This window comes from Arabidopsis lyrata (genome assembly GCF_000004255.2).
Source record: "Arabidopsis lyrata subsp. lyrata unplaced genomic scaffold ARALYscaffold_3, whole genome shotgun sequence".
Lineage (NCBI taxonomy): Eukaryota > Viridiplantae > Streptophyta > Magnoliopsida > Brassicales > Brassicaceae > Arabidopsis > Arabidopsis lyrata.
The window spans coordinates 10,700,776-10,717,652 of NW_003302553.1; the positions used below are offsets into that span (position 1 = coordinate 10,700,776).

The window sequence follows — 16,877 nt, forward strand, 5'->3', positions numbered from 1 at the left end:
ATAAGGGTTACCAACGAGAATGTTTGGTCTTAAGGTCACATTTAAGTTGACTAATGGAGACAGAAGAGAGCATTCAATTTTTGGTTTTCAAGAATCTAATGATGGGGACACTTTGGTTTGGAGAAATCAGGAAACAAGCCTCTTCGTTTATTCAAGACAAGTACAATGTTGCTAGACTTGTCCTCACCGATGTTACCGAAGCTGAGTTGTGAGTATATAGACTTACTAAAACTTAATTAGCTATAACTAATACTACTCCATTAGTGATGATTACATTTAATTCTTAGGTTAGTTGAAGAGGTGACAAATGATGATCCTTCTTCACCAGACGCTAAAACGGTGACGAAAATAGCCGAGGCATCGTTTGATACTGTGGACTATTGGAGAATTGTGGATGTTCTTCATAGAAAGTATGAATTAGTTTTGTTTCTCTTGGAGATTATTATTATGATTAAGGTATAATTAAGATGATTATATATGATTGGGAAAGAGGAAGGGGAAATGAAGAAGTGGAGAGAAGCGTACAAAGCAATGGTGTTGTTGGAGTTTTTACTAACACATGGTCCTCTTCATTTGCCTCATGATTTTCTTTATGACTTGGATCATTTTCGATTCCTCTCTACTTTCCAATACGTTGACGATAATGGGTAATTATTATTCCAAAATCTCCTTAAAATTTGACTTTGAATTTCAGAAAATGCCCCCAAAAATACAATTATTTTAGCTACTTGAAGTCTAGGTTCCATGGAAATTCCGTCCGAGATTCGTTTTCCTCTTGTAAACACGGAAAAACGCAATGGAAACACTAATCCTAAAAAATTCCGTTTTCGAACGCTATGAAATCTTAATAAATAAATCATTCGTAAATACAATGAGATATGTTATTTTCTTAACTTAGAAACCTAATTACATGCATTTGAACATTCAGATGTCTCATTTATAAACATTTTTTTTTGTTTTCTTGATATATTTATCAAATGTCTCATTTCTAAAGTTTTCTTTAATTTTTTTCGCTTATTAGGTTTGATTGGGGAGCTCAAGTTCAGAAAAAGGCAGAGCAAATACAAACTCTTCTTTTAGGAAAAGAAGAATTAAGAGAAGCTCGTCTTAAAGCTCTCAAAATCACTTCCCAAATCAATGGCTTTGGTAACTCCACCACATTCTCTCCTTCTCCTTCCCCATCTAACTCCTTCTCTCCCTTAAAAACCTCCAATTCAACACCAACCAAAAGAAACAATCCTATATCCGAATCCGATTCATTAATCGACTGCGAAAACAAGCTCACGGAGAAGGATCGAACCGGTGAAGAGACGCTAATCAGCGGAATCTGCTCCAAACTCGCCGGATTTAGTCCTTTGAAGAAATTTAACGGTGGTCGTACCACGGCGGCAAAATTTCAAACTTTGTCGAACGTTGAGAGAGTTTCAAGTAAATGTTACGATCGTCGCAATTCTATTGGCTACTAAACAAAAACCGGTTCGGTTTTAAATTTTAATTTCGGTTCTGGTACAAAACATCCGGTTTAGTCAAACCGAATTACAACGCAAGAAATGCTGCTTTTGCTAATCCTGTTTAAAGCTTCTTTAGCTAAACATTTTGCAGCTTCTTTAGGATCTTCTATGTGTCTGATTAGATTAATCGCTTCTTGATTCTTCATAACCTGTAACCAAATCATACTCGTTAACGATTTCGCTTAGTGATTCATCAATCTGTATTTTGATGGATCTTGATCTTACCTCCCAAATTCCAGAGCTACCGATAATGATAAACTCTGTATCTGTATTAATCTTCTCTGTAATCACTACAAGTTCTGAATTTCTTTGATCTGATTCATCTTCTAAATCTTCTTGATTACAAACTGAGATTAGATTACATGTAAAGACTTAATTCTCATTTCTTTTTCTTGTAACACAAGTATCCTAAGCGGATATTCGGGTTTGAAGGAACATACCTGGGAAAATAAATTGTGACCAATGTTTTGAGGATTTCAGGTTTTTATCTCTGATTTGATGAGCCTCGCCGTCTCTGCAAACCACTACTCTATGGCCCCCGATACTCGCCATGGCTAGCTTTTCTCCGTTCACCACCATAACCGAAGCGGCTGAGCCACCGGTTCTCTCTTCCTCCACGTACGCTCCTCTCATTGTCTCTTTACACTTTCTCATAATTCCGAGCTGAAAATGTCTCAAATACATTTTAATTCACTTTTAAAAATGAAACAATAACACTAACATAACATGTTAGACTATATTTTCTAGTCATAATTTAATTACCTCATTGGGGAGCTTATCAAAGAGATGGTTTTGCATATATTTGACAATCTCTTTCCCTCTTTCAGCTTTCGAAACTCCAAAGAACCAAATCTCAAGCTCTTCACTGTGTTGCTCTCTTTGTACAAAAACCGAATCATCATTCGATGAATTGTCGATATTGCTTAACCGGTCAACGGTATAGAATCCATGAGAAACCGGAGTTAACCATGATGGTTTATTCTTCTTCCTTCTCCTTCCATCCTCAACTACAAGTCGTCTAAATTGGAACGCCTGTTGGATTCAACGATCTTTAATTCAATACAAAAAGTAAATCAAACAATCTTGTATTTGGAGAATTATAAAAGGAAGAAAGATGAAAATATGACCTTGAGCATGAAAGGGAGATCTAAGAAGCCCATCCTCGTTCATAGCTTCTTAATTTGCTTACTATCTTATAAACTTCAAATAGCTTTTGATAAAAACAAGAAAACTTTTTCGATTCTCACAATTTCAAAGAAACAGACTTTTTCAATTGCAAGATACACTTTCTTAAGTCAATTTTGCATATTATAAAATAAGAATTCAGGTGTATATTTGTTAAGTAACGGTAGGAAACTATATATAAACAAGTTATAAGCATTTAGAATGTTGTCGAGAAGACGCTTAATGTGAATAGTTTAACAAAGCGTCATATAGTAATTACTAATTAGTAACGTAACGTACGCCTTTTGTCTTTATCTAACTTTGACTACGTAGTCTACGTTTACGTTTCATCAAGAAAAAAAAACCTACTATACGTTTACGTTCCAAAACCTTAAAAGACAAGCATTGGATATATTATATTTTATTAAGTTATTTGCATTCTATGACAATGAGAAAATCATTATAGAAAATAACGAGGCTATATTAATTTACACTATAATAAAAAAAAGAGAGGCTATGTTACACTTTAAAAAACATCTTAAGATTTGGCATGTGCATTAGTATGTATCTTCAAAAAACGATGAAACTAAACTTAGACCCTAGACCGCTTTTGCATGTGCATTTGTGTAACAGAATGAAATAAATTATTCACATTAAGCGTTTTGTCGACAACATTATTTTTTTATGAAAAGGCATGACATATACATGCAAATCATATAAGTAATACAAAAATCTTAAGACACTTTGGAAGATTAGACAAGACAATATTTTTAACTCTAATATTTACTAAACTAGACAAGACAATATTTTTTTATTCCTAATATGTTCTCAGATGATGGTTCTCTAGTTATTGATATTGGTATTTCACGCAAAGATCAGCGGACCAAATTTAGGTCGGGCCAATTGTGGAGCATACTGGACAATGTGTGGATCTAACTCTAATACTACAGTATATTAGAATATGTACTTTCAACTCAAAATAATTTGGCAATAAGTGAATTGTTCCATATATCGGACCTGATTAGTAACAGCCGTAGCTTTCATTTTTTGCTGTAAAAATATATGACTGTAGGTTTATTTGTTGTGGCTGCAGATTTTATTGCTGTAGTATTTGGCTGTAGAATTTAAAATTTTGGAAAGTTGAAAATTATGTTATTTAGGAAAAAAAGCTTTCTACAGCCAACAAAATGAATTAAGGAAATATTTTGGCTTTGAGAAAAAAAAAAGGAAAGCCAAAGCTTCTAAAGCTTGATTGGATGTATTTCAAATCTTTAGAAATTTTTTTGCTTTGTAAATACTCTAAAGCACTTGCCAATCAGGCCCGATCGTATATACTAGTCAAAATCTTTTGTCTTTTTCAATGTGGGATATTATTATCCTTAGTATTAACCTATTTAAGATTGAGTAATTAATAAGGTGAGTAATTAATATGATGAACAATTATTAATGTTTTCATGTAATATTATTGACTTCTTATGTTAAAAGTAAAAAATCAAGTTAAATATTTTCTTAATATGGTTAATGAGTAATTATATTGACTTGTATTACAATATTGTATTTTGTTTCTCTTTATAATTATGATATTTATCTTTCTTAAATATAGTTAGAAATATGCTTATATATACCAAAGTAAGTATGAAGTTTTTAAAGACCAAAACATAAGAGAGAGAGAGAGAGAGAGAGAGAGAGAGAGAGAGAGAGAGAGAGAGAGAGAGAGAGAGAGAGAGAGAGAGAGAGAGAGAGAGAGAGAGAGAGAGAGAGAGAGAGAGAGAGAGAGAGAGAGAGAGAGAGAGAGAGAGAGAGAGAGAGAGAGAGAGAGAGAGAGAGAGAGAGAGAGAGAGAGAGAGAGAGAATGGTGAGGACTTTTATCTTGTATATGTTAATGTTTATGTTATTGGTGAACAAACCAACATCATCCCAACCCAATCCTACATGTAGCGAGACAAAAGGTTTTTACGATTTGTACATTTGTGGTGGCCCTCTTCTTTTGGATACTCCATGGGAGTCTCCATCACAAGAATGCTGCAACTCCTTAAAAATTGATAAAATGTATTGTCTTTGCCAAGGTGTTACAAAAGTTTTCATGCAATATTTTGAGGTAAATAAGCTTCCTAAACTCTCCCAAGCATGTGGCAACCTCTTGACTCCTGGATCTTACTGTGGAAGTAAGTATCATTAAACTTGCATTCTCGAGTTTCATTACTATTATATTTATCTAATTCATATTTTTTCGATGTTTCAGTTTACAAAATTCCTGGTGGTGCTGCATAAAACTAAGCTATTAAATCCAATTATTTAAATTGTGTGAGGAAACTATTATAAATACTAATGTTCAATGATTAATATTGTATGTGGTCAAAAATAGTGATATGGTTTTGACTAACATAAAATGTTTTCGGTTGCTTTTTAGTATATAAAATGTTTTCTTAATAATTATATTTATATATTTGATTCTTATTGACTCGTTCGTTTCAATTGAAAAAAATAGTATCGCAAAAAGCAAGCAAATATTCACTAAATTAGACAAGACAAAAATGTTTTGTCTAGTATCAATCAATTGGGCCGGTTTTGAAATCAAGCAGCGAATTAAACCAGTGAACCAATCGGTTAACTACTAAACCGAAAATTATTAAAACCTGACACAATAAAAAACACACATTATTTTCCGGTTCCAGGCTTCTTTCTTCTTCTACCTCCGTCTCCTCTTAAACCTCAAATAAGGGTTTTTGAGGAAAGCTTCTCGACAATGGCCATTGCTCGTTTACTTTCACCCAAATTAACTCCTCATTTCAACAATAGAGGTGATTACACAAATACCCATTTTCTAAATCGTCCTGATTTTCATTCATAAACCCAAAAGATTCTCATTTTGCAATTTTCTTTTCAAAGTTAGTGTTTAATCGATATTGACGATTCTGGAAAATTTTGATTTTTTTAATAGGTTTTGTACCTTTGACGCGGAGGTGGTTATCTTCTTCTATTGAGGATGGTCGGAAATATGAGAGATTGCCAGATTCTGAAGCTTCCACGAACAAGTGAGTACACTTCGATGGGTTCTGTGTGTGGAATTTTGATGAAGTTAGAATCTTTTTTGTCATAAGAAGAAACTGAGTAATGGGTTTTGATTAATTTTTAGTCTTAGTGAAGAGTAATGAAGCTATACTTAGAAACCAAATTAGGAAATGGGTTTTTGCTTGGAGTTTGTGGTAGTTTGATTTAATTCATGCCTTTGTGTCTTTGAACTGTGAGTGGCTTTACCTGTGTTCAAAGCTACCAACTTTAAGTTTCATATATTAAGTTACTGATTCAGTTCTCATGTTAATTTGGGTGATGCATTGTTCTCTTAATTACTTTTTGATTTATGATAGTTTTCTGATGTGTAGAGATATTGGCCAAAAGGGAGTGCGTTGGTATTCTTTGGGAGGTTTACTGACTAATCTTAAGCAAAAGATTATGGGAAACGTGATTTTGATGGACAAAAGTTCTGGTGAAGACTCGGTTTCGCCAAAATCACCCGTAGTATCTTCATCAGATGTGACTGCTACTAAAGTTGTCACCTTGCAGAATGTGGCAGAAAGCGAAAAATGTGTCTCTTCTAGTATAAAAGAAGAATCTCCAGTCTCTGAAATGGGATCTGAAGATGCATCTCAAAGTGTTGCTGCAGAAAACAAGAATTGTATCACTTCGAGAGTAAAAGAAGAATCGCCAGTCTCTGAAATGGGATCTCAAGATGTATCTCAAAGTGTTGCAGGAATTGAGACTCCTGAGAAGAGAGAAAGCATATTTGTAAGTAATGAGAGATTAGATAATATTAATAGGTTAGATAGCTTGGAGTTTGGACAGGAGAAGGTGTTGAGATCGATACGCACTGAAAGAGCGGATCCTTCCGAGGAACAAAGTTCTAAAGATGTCGTGTTAGGTTTCTTGACTGAAGAAGTATCGGAAAGTCTGACATCATCTAGGAAAAATATAGGGAAGTTTCAGCCTGAGAAAGGGCTATTCGATAAAGCGAATCCACCTCAGAATAGTCTCTCGAAGTTGTTTGTAAACTCGGATCCATTTAAAGAAGTTAAGCTTCCTCTGAAATTTGAGGCTTTGAGTAACAGTGATTCCAGTATGTCTACTGGAGAATCCTGTATTGATGCGGGTGATCAACACGGCCTATTTGGTAAGATGCTGTCTGATCCTGGCCAGAAAATTAAAAGTATTTCCAAGGAAAATGATAAGCACAGGTTGTCGGATGTTCCTCAAAATCTCGACTCTTTGACATCCGTTCTATTAAGGGATTGGATTGATGATCAGAAGAGTGGAGACCTGGCTGCGATTAGAGAAAGGAAAAGTATTTTTTTGCTTGAAAGTTCTAGAAACACTGTTGTACCTATGGCAGTGGGTAGTATGAAGAAGTTGATGGACTCCCTTAACCTCCCAACTGACAATGGCATGGACGCACAAGCCAACTCGTTGAATGCTAGTAGTAGTGAAGAAAAATCTATATCCAAAAGCAATTCTGCATTTCAAAAAAGTGATGGTTTTTGTGCGACAGAGGAAGAAGAATCCAAAGGGGAAACTTTAGTAATGGAAAACCAATCATTGTGCAGTCAGGCCACTTTGGCAGCTACCACCGCGAATCCTAAGGTAACAAAAAAGAGTTTGTTCGCATTATCTGCTGGAGAACACTCTCCTAACAAAGTACTGCTAAGGTTTTTGCAAGAATCATGTCAGAAGAAACACATCGTTGAAGTGTTTTCTCAGTTTGGAGCCGTTTTGCATGTACAAGAAATTCCCTCTTTTGAAGGGTGCATTTACAAAGATGCTCTCTTAACTTTTGAGGTTAGTTTTTTTAATTTTGAATTCTCTATCTCGAGAAACAGGTCACACTGTCTTCTTGTTCAAACTTTCTTCTTAAAGAGAGTTTTTCTGCTCACCTGCTCTTTGCTTCCATATTTGTAGACTAACACTGCAGTCAAGAAGGCTCTTGAGAAAGGTAGAGTGACGGTGATGAATAACAATGCAGTTGTCGAGGCAACTTCTCAGGAAGACATGGTAGAAAGGATTTGCATTCCGGATCTCATTGGCGATCCAGATGTGCCTGTTGCATTGGTGAAGGAACCATCCCGAACAGTTAAGATTCATCCACTGACGCACGATTTTAGTTCAAATCAGATCAAAGAAGCGCTAAAGTTCTGTAGGAGCAACATATCTAAGTTTATCTTGGGTTCATCGAGAACAGATGCTTTCGTGGAGTTTGAGGTGTGGTTTTATTGTAATTTTTCTTGTTTATCCTCAAAATCCAATGCCAGATCCAGTCAAGATAAATCTTCTACTTGTGCTGCAGACGGAAGACGGCAAAGAGAGAGCACTTGCAGAGCATTCAATCAGCATATGCAATACACAATTGTTTATCTCTAGGATTGATATACCGAGGACAACCGTGGCAAGGATTTCAAACTTGTCGAAATCAGCAATGAAAGATGTACGAGCTTTGTGTGTACCTTATGGACAAATCAAACAGGTATATATCAGGGGAAACGGTGTTGTAGATGTGCTTTTCGATGTCTCTGAGTGGCCAAACATGCTCAACATTCTCAACAGGTAGAACCAGATACCGGAACATCCATTTTCTAAACATAACAAGTGAAAAGTCTTGACTCTTTTTTTTTTGTGTGTTCTTTAAACAGCTTGAATGGTATGGGGATAGATGGTAAGAAGTTGGTGGTTCGACCTGCAACAACGGTAATACCTCCTGAAATTTTGAGGGTATTGTGGAAAGATCCTCAAGAAAAGAGATATGTTAAAAGTGTAATTCAGAATCTGGTGAGAGAGATTGAGCAGCCTTTAGATGCAACTCGTTGCCACACACTCATGACAGATTTACTAGTATAGCTTCATATATTCTTTAACTCTTCAAGATTAGAGCCATTATTTTTGTAAAACGAATCAAAAGAGAGAATTAACTATCCTGACCTCAAAATTAGATATCCGGAAAACCGTCCATTAACTCTTCAAGATTAGAGCCTAGAGCCATTGTTTTTGTAAAATGAAGCTTTATTTATTTGGTAGAATTAAGAATTAATTATGGATTTTGTCCTTTTTCAATAGCATTTGTAGAAATGCCATTTCTCAAGATCTACATATACATTTTTATAGTACATTTTTGCTTTAATTCTTTTGGATCCGGGTTTGACCCGGTTTTAGTCTATTCGGATATTGGATAAGCAATTTTAGGGATGTTGTCTTAATTTCAAACTGATAAATAAAGTCATGTTGTCTTTAATTCATTTACATATTCTTATACTATTTCCATATTAATCATCTCCGGATACTTAGCATTTACCATTCGCAGAATTCAGTTTGTTATTATTACCTAAACTAATTGCCACATTAATCGTAACTTAATAACTTTATTCTCTAATTGATTTCGAATATATTCACAATCTAAACTAATTAATATCACATATCTTATCTCATCTATTGTTCCTTTAAATTCTACTATATAATCTTTTAAACAATTCAAAGAAAGAGTGGTTGGATTAAAATCCAAACTAAAAACAAAACAAAATCACAAAAATCATTTTAAATCTTTTCATATTAACTTTACATAAAACACTAACATTTCTTTTTAACAGATCAATTAGCAATAATCACGTTGATCTTAATCCATTAATTATTTGCCTAAACAACTAACTGAATTTTATACAACTGTTATAGAAATTTTAGAAAAAATTAATCACTTACTATAAATACATTTTAAAAACGTTTAATGCTCAAATCTTTAGTTAAGATTTTGGAAAGAATAATAATTTGAAAATCAATTTCTACTCAGTTTAGCAAATAATTAATTTTTATTCATTGACATAAATATAGATTACTTAAAATAGATCGTAACAATATTTAATTTGATTTGTTTATTTAATTTCACCCATATAATTCTTAATTTAATTTGTTTATTTTTTCTTGCACGAAAGTAGAAGTTTATAGCAATCCTCTTTTGATTTGATCTCATTTTTTAAGCGTGAAAGTATTATTGGAGAAAGAGTAATGTGGTGTACTACTTAAGCAAGGATCAACAATAGGAATGTTTTAAAAACAAAATATATATGTAATTTGATCACATTTATATAATAATTTTATGAATTTACTTAGAAAAAGTTTAACTTTATTAAACGTTTTAAATATGTATAATATTAAAACTTTTATGAAGTTTCAAATATTATAAATATTTGAATTTTTAGAAGAATTTATAAAAAGTTTAAATATTATAAATATTTATAAAAGATATTAATACAGGACAGTATACTACGGGTGAAATCCTAAATATAACAATCAAAATACAATTATGAAGTTTGGGTCGATATTAAAACTTTTATGAAGTTTCAACTATTATAAATATTTGAACTTTATACGAATTTATAAGAAGTTTAAATATTATAAATATTTATAAAAAATATTAATACGAGACGGTATACTACGGGTGAAATCCTAAATATAACAATCAAAATATAATTATGAAGTTTGGGTTGATATTAAACTTTTATGAAGTTTCAAGTATTATAAATATTTGAACTTTATAATAAAATGACAAAATGACGTTTAATTTCACGGGACAGAGTTATATGGTGAGACGGGTTTTGGTCGATATTAATATGAGATGATATACTACGGGTAAAATCCTAGAATTAACAATCTAAATACAATTATACAATCTTAAACACTAAACAAAACAAGACAAACAATATTAATAAAATAAATACAATTTAAAATTTCTAATTATTAGTTATAAAATATTGTCCCAAGGTGTACTATACAGTAGCATATATTTATAAATCATCTTAAAAAAAATATTCAATTTTTTTATTTAATAAAAATATAGATCCGCGGTGTACCGCGGGTTAACATCTAGTTTAGAAACACAATTTTTGAGATTATGCTTGGGTTTATTAAATTACATTTTTTTAAAATTAATTATATTAAATATTTCTTAAAAATCCAGTGGGCTTGGACCAAGGCCTACACGAAAAATGTAAACACTTACAAAAAAAGGAAACCGGAGAACTCGCCGGAAAAATCTAAATGGCTCGATTCCTGTTGAGCATCGTTTGCAGAGAAACCGGAACCTTAGATCCGGCGAAATCAAGACTCACAACTTCGCAGCCTCCTCGAAGGAGCTAGAACACGGTCGGAAGATTTCGGCGAAATTACATTTTTTATAAGGCGTAGAGTTTAGGGTTTAGTATTTATTTCAAAAAAAATAAATTCTCAAATGTTAAGTTTTTTAAAATGGCAAAAAGGGCATAATTCACAAAATTATTAAACAAATGACATTTTGAAAAGATTTTGGTGAAAAGGACGAAATCAACAATAATCCCTTTGTATGCTCAAAAGTGGTTCTACCTCGAGGTGGTAGAATGTAGTTTCACGTATATGAACGAGATAACGTTTGACTATGTCAGATTATTTGATAAACATTATATTAATACATTTATGAACTTTTTATACAAACTCAATTAGTTGTAAATCTTAAAATTTATTCTAAGAGATTTTGTTATTATTTTTCTTTCATGTATACATTAAAATTTTAAATTTCTAATAATTGAGGGATTCATTTTTTTTCTTCCAACTTATAAGTATACATATATATGGAAAGGTAATCAAGGAGAAGTTTTGGAATTCAATTGAAAACCTAAATGTAAAAAGGAAATTATATCTGTAAAATTATTTAAGAAGATAAGTGAATTGCTAAACTATAGCTTAATTTTATATTTATGTTTTGATGAAAATCTGATTCTTTTTACTTAAAATTTAAAAAATTAATTCAAAAGTTTAATGTGCTTTGTGTTTTATGAATGTTGTTGTGTTTAGTATGTAAAACATGTTATGTGATTATTAGTGTCTAAGTTTATATGTTATGATAGTGATTATATATATATATAGCTTTAGAAAGTGTTTTATGTTTAGTGGCATAGTTCTCTCACAGAGTATTCTTTACTCACCCATTTTTTTTTTAATCTGGTGAGTAAACTACATGAGTTGTGTGTAATATTTATGTTCGTGTGTGAAGTTTCAAAAAAACGTTTTGATAAGATCGGCTGAATAACACGTTGTCTTGACCTCTATGGTAGGACGGGTGTTACACTACCGCACACGTTGGGGACTTCGAATTGTGTTTCGTCGGTCATTTCCGCAGCTAATTCTTTTATGAGGGTGGATTGCACAGCCTCTGCTTGATCGATCTCAACGAGCTGGCCGTCAGAGCTTTTCAGAACCAGTTTCTTAGACGACATTTTTTTATTAAGAGAGAGGAAAACAATAAAGTTAGGGAGAGAGAAGATGTAATTACAAGTATTAGGAGAGAGCACTAGAAGTATTTTATAATGGAGAAACCTAAAAGTTTATAATTTTTCCTCAAAAAGACCTAAAAGTTTATAATACAAAAGAATAATTAATCTTAACTTCACCGATTTATTAATTTTATACTTGTCCATTTCTTTTTATTTTTTTGGTGGTACATGCATGCATGTGAACTATATTCTTTGTTGTTGATGCATGTAACGTTTAAGATCAGATTACTACTAGAGAAGAAGATGTTTAAAATTTCTTGATGAACTTCCGAAATGATTTTTTCTTGAGTTTTATAGGATCCTTCCTTAATTTCATATTAAAAAGTTCAAAGGATATTTTTTGAAATTTCGTAGAATCTTTTCTGAATTTCTTGCATTCCGTAGAATTCTTCAAGAACTTCAAAGAATCTTTCATGAATTTCGTAGAATTTGTTTGGCAGAAAAATATTTACAGAAAATTTTGTACATTACAGAAAATTTTTGGCGGAATTTTTTTTTGGCAGAAATATAAGAACTTGTAGAGAAGTAATTAATTAATACTACCTAATAATAATGTCACTTGTGGAAGTTTAAGTTTAGGTGTTAATTTTGTCCATAATTTTGAAAAACTAATGCATTTATGATCTTTTATACAAAAGATTAAATTTAAAGCTAAAAATATATATTTAAGAAGTTTTTATAATTATTTCATTTATATATGGGGTAAATGTCTCAGTAATCTGGAGATTAATTTTTTTTTTTTTTTAAATAGAAGATATATATGCACAATATGGAAGTGAAATCTGTATTTTTGAAACTGTTTAAGATAAACCATTTAATCACTATAAATTAGCTTTTATATCTTTATGGATAAAATTTTGACTATGTGAGATGATATGATAAATAGTCGATTATTGTTTTGTTCAAAAAAAAAAAGATTATTGCATTGGTGAAATTGTTTTTTAGATTATTTCATTAATAGTGATTTTCTTATACAAATATCTTAATTAATTAAAAATTTAAATCTATATTTTTAAGAAACCTTTTAATTAATTTCATTTATATATTCAATAAAAGTTTCCAAGAATTGAAAGACTAAATTTAAATTCATTAAAAAAAACTATTTTAAAAAAAAAAAAAAAAAAAAAACGATTTATGGAAAGGAAATCTGTATTTGCAAAACTATTTAAATAGATATTAGCTTTATAGTAAACTTTTGAGGAAAAATCAGATTCTTTTAAGAAAGTTTTAATAAATTAACTCAAAAGTTTATTATACTTTGTGTGTTTATTGATACACATCATGCATACCCAATTACCGCTAGATACAATTGCGATTCTTTCAACAATGCATGCAGAGGAAGAACTCCTATATATAATGAATGATATAAGAAGAGTGATAAGCAGGAAACGTTGGACAATATAATATAGACTTCAAACTCAATCTCTAACTAAAAAAACAAGAGCTCTTTAAGTTATATTACAATGGAGTTCTGGATTGAAATCATAATAGGCATTGTCATTGCATTGGTCCTCGTGGTGATTGTGTTTGGTTTCCTTAAGTTGCTCGGTGTTAAGTTCACCAAGAAAACAACGACAACAACTGATGCGTGAAGGCAAAACATCTCATTTTAGAAAATTAAATAAAGTTTCATGTGAGTTTAATATTAGTTTTGCTATTTATTTTGGATATGTGTTGTTGGGATTTGTATCGCAAATTTTAGAGATATAACTAAGAAATAAAGTAAATTACCAAACTATATATCAAAATTTTTTATTATATACTTCCAAATTTATAAGTATATATATATGTAAAGGTAACCAATAAGAAGTTTTAAATATTATTTGATGGAATTCAATTGAAAACCTTAATGTAAAAATGAAATTATATTTGTAAAATTATTTAAGATGATAAGTGAATTGCTAAAAATTAGCTTAATTTTATAGTTATGTTTTGATGAAAATCTGATTCCTTTTACTTAAAATTTTATTAAATTTATCTCAAAAGTTTTATGTGCTTTGTGTTTTATGGATAAAAATCATGTGTAACCAATTACTGTTAGACACAATATCAAGTTATCAATTAATTGTGATTCTTTCAACCATACAAAAATTCTTTTAAAAACCCATTGTAGTACTGTATATAAATGAATGTTGTAAGAAGATAGAAGCAAGAAACGTTTTGCCAACTACAAACTCCATTTCTAACCAAAAAAAACGTGACATCTTTTAGTTTTCTTACAAATTACAATGGAACTATGGATTATAGTGGCATTAGCTATTGTCATTGCAGTGTTCCTCGGGGGATAGTGTGTTCTATCATTTTGTATTGCACCAGAGTCATTAACAAGGACATGGAAAAATATACTTTTAACTAATTTTTAATAAGTAAAAAAACCTGCCACGACCTAAAAGGGGAGAAAATGGGCGATTCTGGCGAACTAAAAGGGGGTGAACAAGACGCTACTATGACTGATATCGGGGAGAGGTGCCGGCCTCCAGGGGTCCCACCGGACGTTGGCGAATCATGGGTGAAAAAGGTAACAGGGAGTAACGCCGGGGGGAGGTTAACGCCGGAAACTGTGCTAGATGATGAGTTTGTTGCGGCGAAGGTGAATCTGGAATTCCCGAATGGTGTAGATGGGGAACCAGTAATTACGATTGGGCAAGAGGTCTTGGAAGCCATGAATGGGTTGTGGAAGCAGTGCATGATCGTGAAAGTTCTAGGGAGAAACATCTCGATTGCAGTGTTGAGTAGAAGATTGAGAGAGATGTGGAAACCTCGAGGGGCCATGTATGTCATGGATCTTCCAAGACAGTTTTTCATAGTTCGATTTGAAGCAGAAGATGAGTATTTAGCAGCTCTAACAGGGGGCACTTGGAGGGCTTTTGGGAGCTATCTCATGGTGAAAGCGTGGTCTCCGGACTTCGATCCATTGAAGGATGAGATAGCAACGACGCCTGTATGGATTCGGTTGGCTAATATCCCAGTCAACTTCTATCATAAGTCGATACTAATGGGAATTGCCCGTGGGTTGGGTAGGCCAATCAAGGTGGATCTTACCACGTTAAATTTTGAGAGGGCTCGGTTTGCAAGGATCTGTGTAGAAGTGGATTTGAGCAAACCTCTAAAGGGAACAGTATTGATTAATGGAGAGAGATACTTTGTATCCTATGAGGGTCTTACTAACATTTGTTCCGGATGTGGTTTGTACGGCCATTTGATTCATTCCTGTCCAAAGAATGTTTCGGGAAAGGAGTTGAGTCCTGATGCACAGGGGAATGCAGTGGTTGTTCGGGAACAAGTGCTTTTAAATGGAAGGGGGTCTCAAGAAACAATTCCGGCGGAGGATGGTTTTACGGAGGTGAGAAGAGGGGGTAGACGATCAGGACCACCGCAAAACAAAGTTGTGTTTGCGGCCGGAAGCTCAGGCGGAGAATCAGGGAGAAATCTCCGGGAGATCACGCGAAAAGATATTGGAAATATTGATGTATCTAACAGATTTGGAAACTTAGATATTTCCGAAATCAATGCTGAAGGTGTCACGGAAAAGAATATTCAGTCAGGTGAGAATAAGGAAAATGAGATTTCCCAAATTCAGTTGAGGCAAGGAAAGGGTGTGGCGCAAGTAAGGGAAGGAAAATCGGGTGTAAATTCGAATCAGAGTGTTGGTGGAGTGAAAATTGGGCCTAAGGAGAAAAAAGCCCAGAATTCTAAAGGAGGAGAAAATCATGGGCTACGACCAAAACATAATAAAGTGCCTCGGCCCACCCGTGGGTTAGTATTTGGCCCAATAAGAGAAGATAGGTCGGTAGTGGCTAACGGAAAGAGATTGCGAGTGGAGACTGAAAGTGTTGGGTGGCAAGTCGCGATGAAAAATGGTGGTACGGTGGTGGAAACTGGATTGCAGGGGAATAGCAGTGATCAAGGGGTTGATATGACACTGGATTCCGAGAATGTAACCAGAGCAAAGGAAGGTCATATGCAAGGCGGTTCGTCAGAGGGAGAGACAATTCCGATAGCAGCCTGACGGTTATCCCCGGTAGTTCTTATGTTAATTGATGTGTCAAGAATGAATTGTCTACTATGGAATTGTCGGGGGGCGAATAAACCCAACTTTCGACGGTCGATCCGATATATGCTGAAGAAATTCAACACGGACATACTTGCTCTGTTCGAGACTCACGCTGGAGGTGATCGGACAATGCGTATATGAAGGATTGGGATTCGAGAATACTTTTAGAGTGGATGCAGTCGGACAAATGGGTGGGTTGTGGTTGTTATGGAGAACGGGTATTGGGACTGTGGAGATCAAAGAGGCTGTGGACTAGTACATACACGCTACAGTGAACAACGGTGTTGACTCTTTGCATTTAATTGTTGTGTATGTGGCCCCAACAGTGACAAGACGAAGTGGACTGTGGGAGAAGCTTCACGGAGTGATACAGGGTATTGATGAACCTTTGATTATAGGAGGAGACTTCAATACAATCGTTAGAGTGGATGAGAGAATGGGTGGGAATGGAAGGCTCTCAGCGGATTCATTGGCGTTTGGAGAATGGATCAATGAGGAGATGTTGATAGACATGGGATTTCGGGGGAATAAGTTTACATGGAGGAGAGGGAAAGAAACACGAAACTTTGTGGCAAAGAGGCTAGATCGTGTGATGTGTTGTCCACATGCTAGATTGAAATGGCAAGATGCGACTGTAACGCATCTTCCTTTCCTTGCCTCAGATCATGCACCTCTATATGTGCAACTATGTCCGGAGATGGAAAGAGACCCAAAGAGAAGGCTTTTTCGGTTTGAAGCAGCTTGGTTAAGTCATCCGAGCTTTAAAGAACTTTTGTCGTCGTCTTGGAAACATGATGTGACGACTCCGGA

The 16,877-nt window shown here is 33.6% G+C and overlaps 3 protein-coding genes across 3 annotated transcripts; 2 read left to right on the forward strand and 1 right to left on the reverse strand.

Annotated features, from left to right (window-relative positions):
• The first annotated feature begins 27 nt into the window (after positions 1 to 27).
• LOC9319492 (epsin-3) lies at positions 28 to 1,837 on the forward strand. The gene is given in 4 exon segments (XM_021032822.1): positions 28 to 208; positions 288 to 410; positions 468 to 647; positions 1,022 to 1,837. Coding segments are annotated over 4 exon segments (903 nt in total). The 5' UTR covers positions 28 to 53; the 3' UTR covers positions 1,467 to 1,837.
• On the reverse strand, positions 1,434 to 2,772 carry LOC9319493 (putative protein phosphatase 2C-like protein 44). Its single transcript, XM_002885516.2, has 5 exons — positions 2,639 to 2,772; positions 2,274 to 2,543; positions 1,952 to 2,174; positions 1,737 to 1,858; positions 1,434 to 1,660 (listed from the first exon to the last, which is right to left on the reverse strand). The coding sequence occupies exons 1-5, from the start codon at positions 2,669 to 2,671 to the stop codon at positions 1,523 to 1,525; spliced, it is 786 nt and encodes a 261-aa protein (XP_002885562.1). The 5' UTR covers positions 2,672 to 2,772; the 3' UTR covers positions 1,434 to 1,522.
• A 2,553-nt stretch (positions 2,773 to 5,325) lies between these two features.
• Positions 5,326 to 8,632, forward strand: LOC9319494. Its single transcript, XM_002883381.2, has 6 exons — positions 5,326 to 5,476; positions 5,617 to 5,710; positions 6,059 to 7,505; positions 7,626 to 7,925; positions 8,011 to 8,267; positions 8,354 to 8,632. Exons 1-6 carry the CDS (start codon positions 5,422 to 5,424, stop codon positions 8,556 to 8,558), a joined length of 2,358 nt encoding a protein of 785 aa, XP_002883427.1. The 5' UTR covers positions 5,326 to 5,421; the 3' UTR covers positions 8,559 to 8,632.
• Positions 8,633 to 16,877: the final 8,245 nt, after the last annotated feature.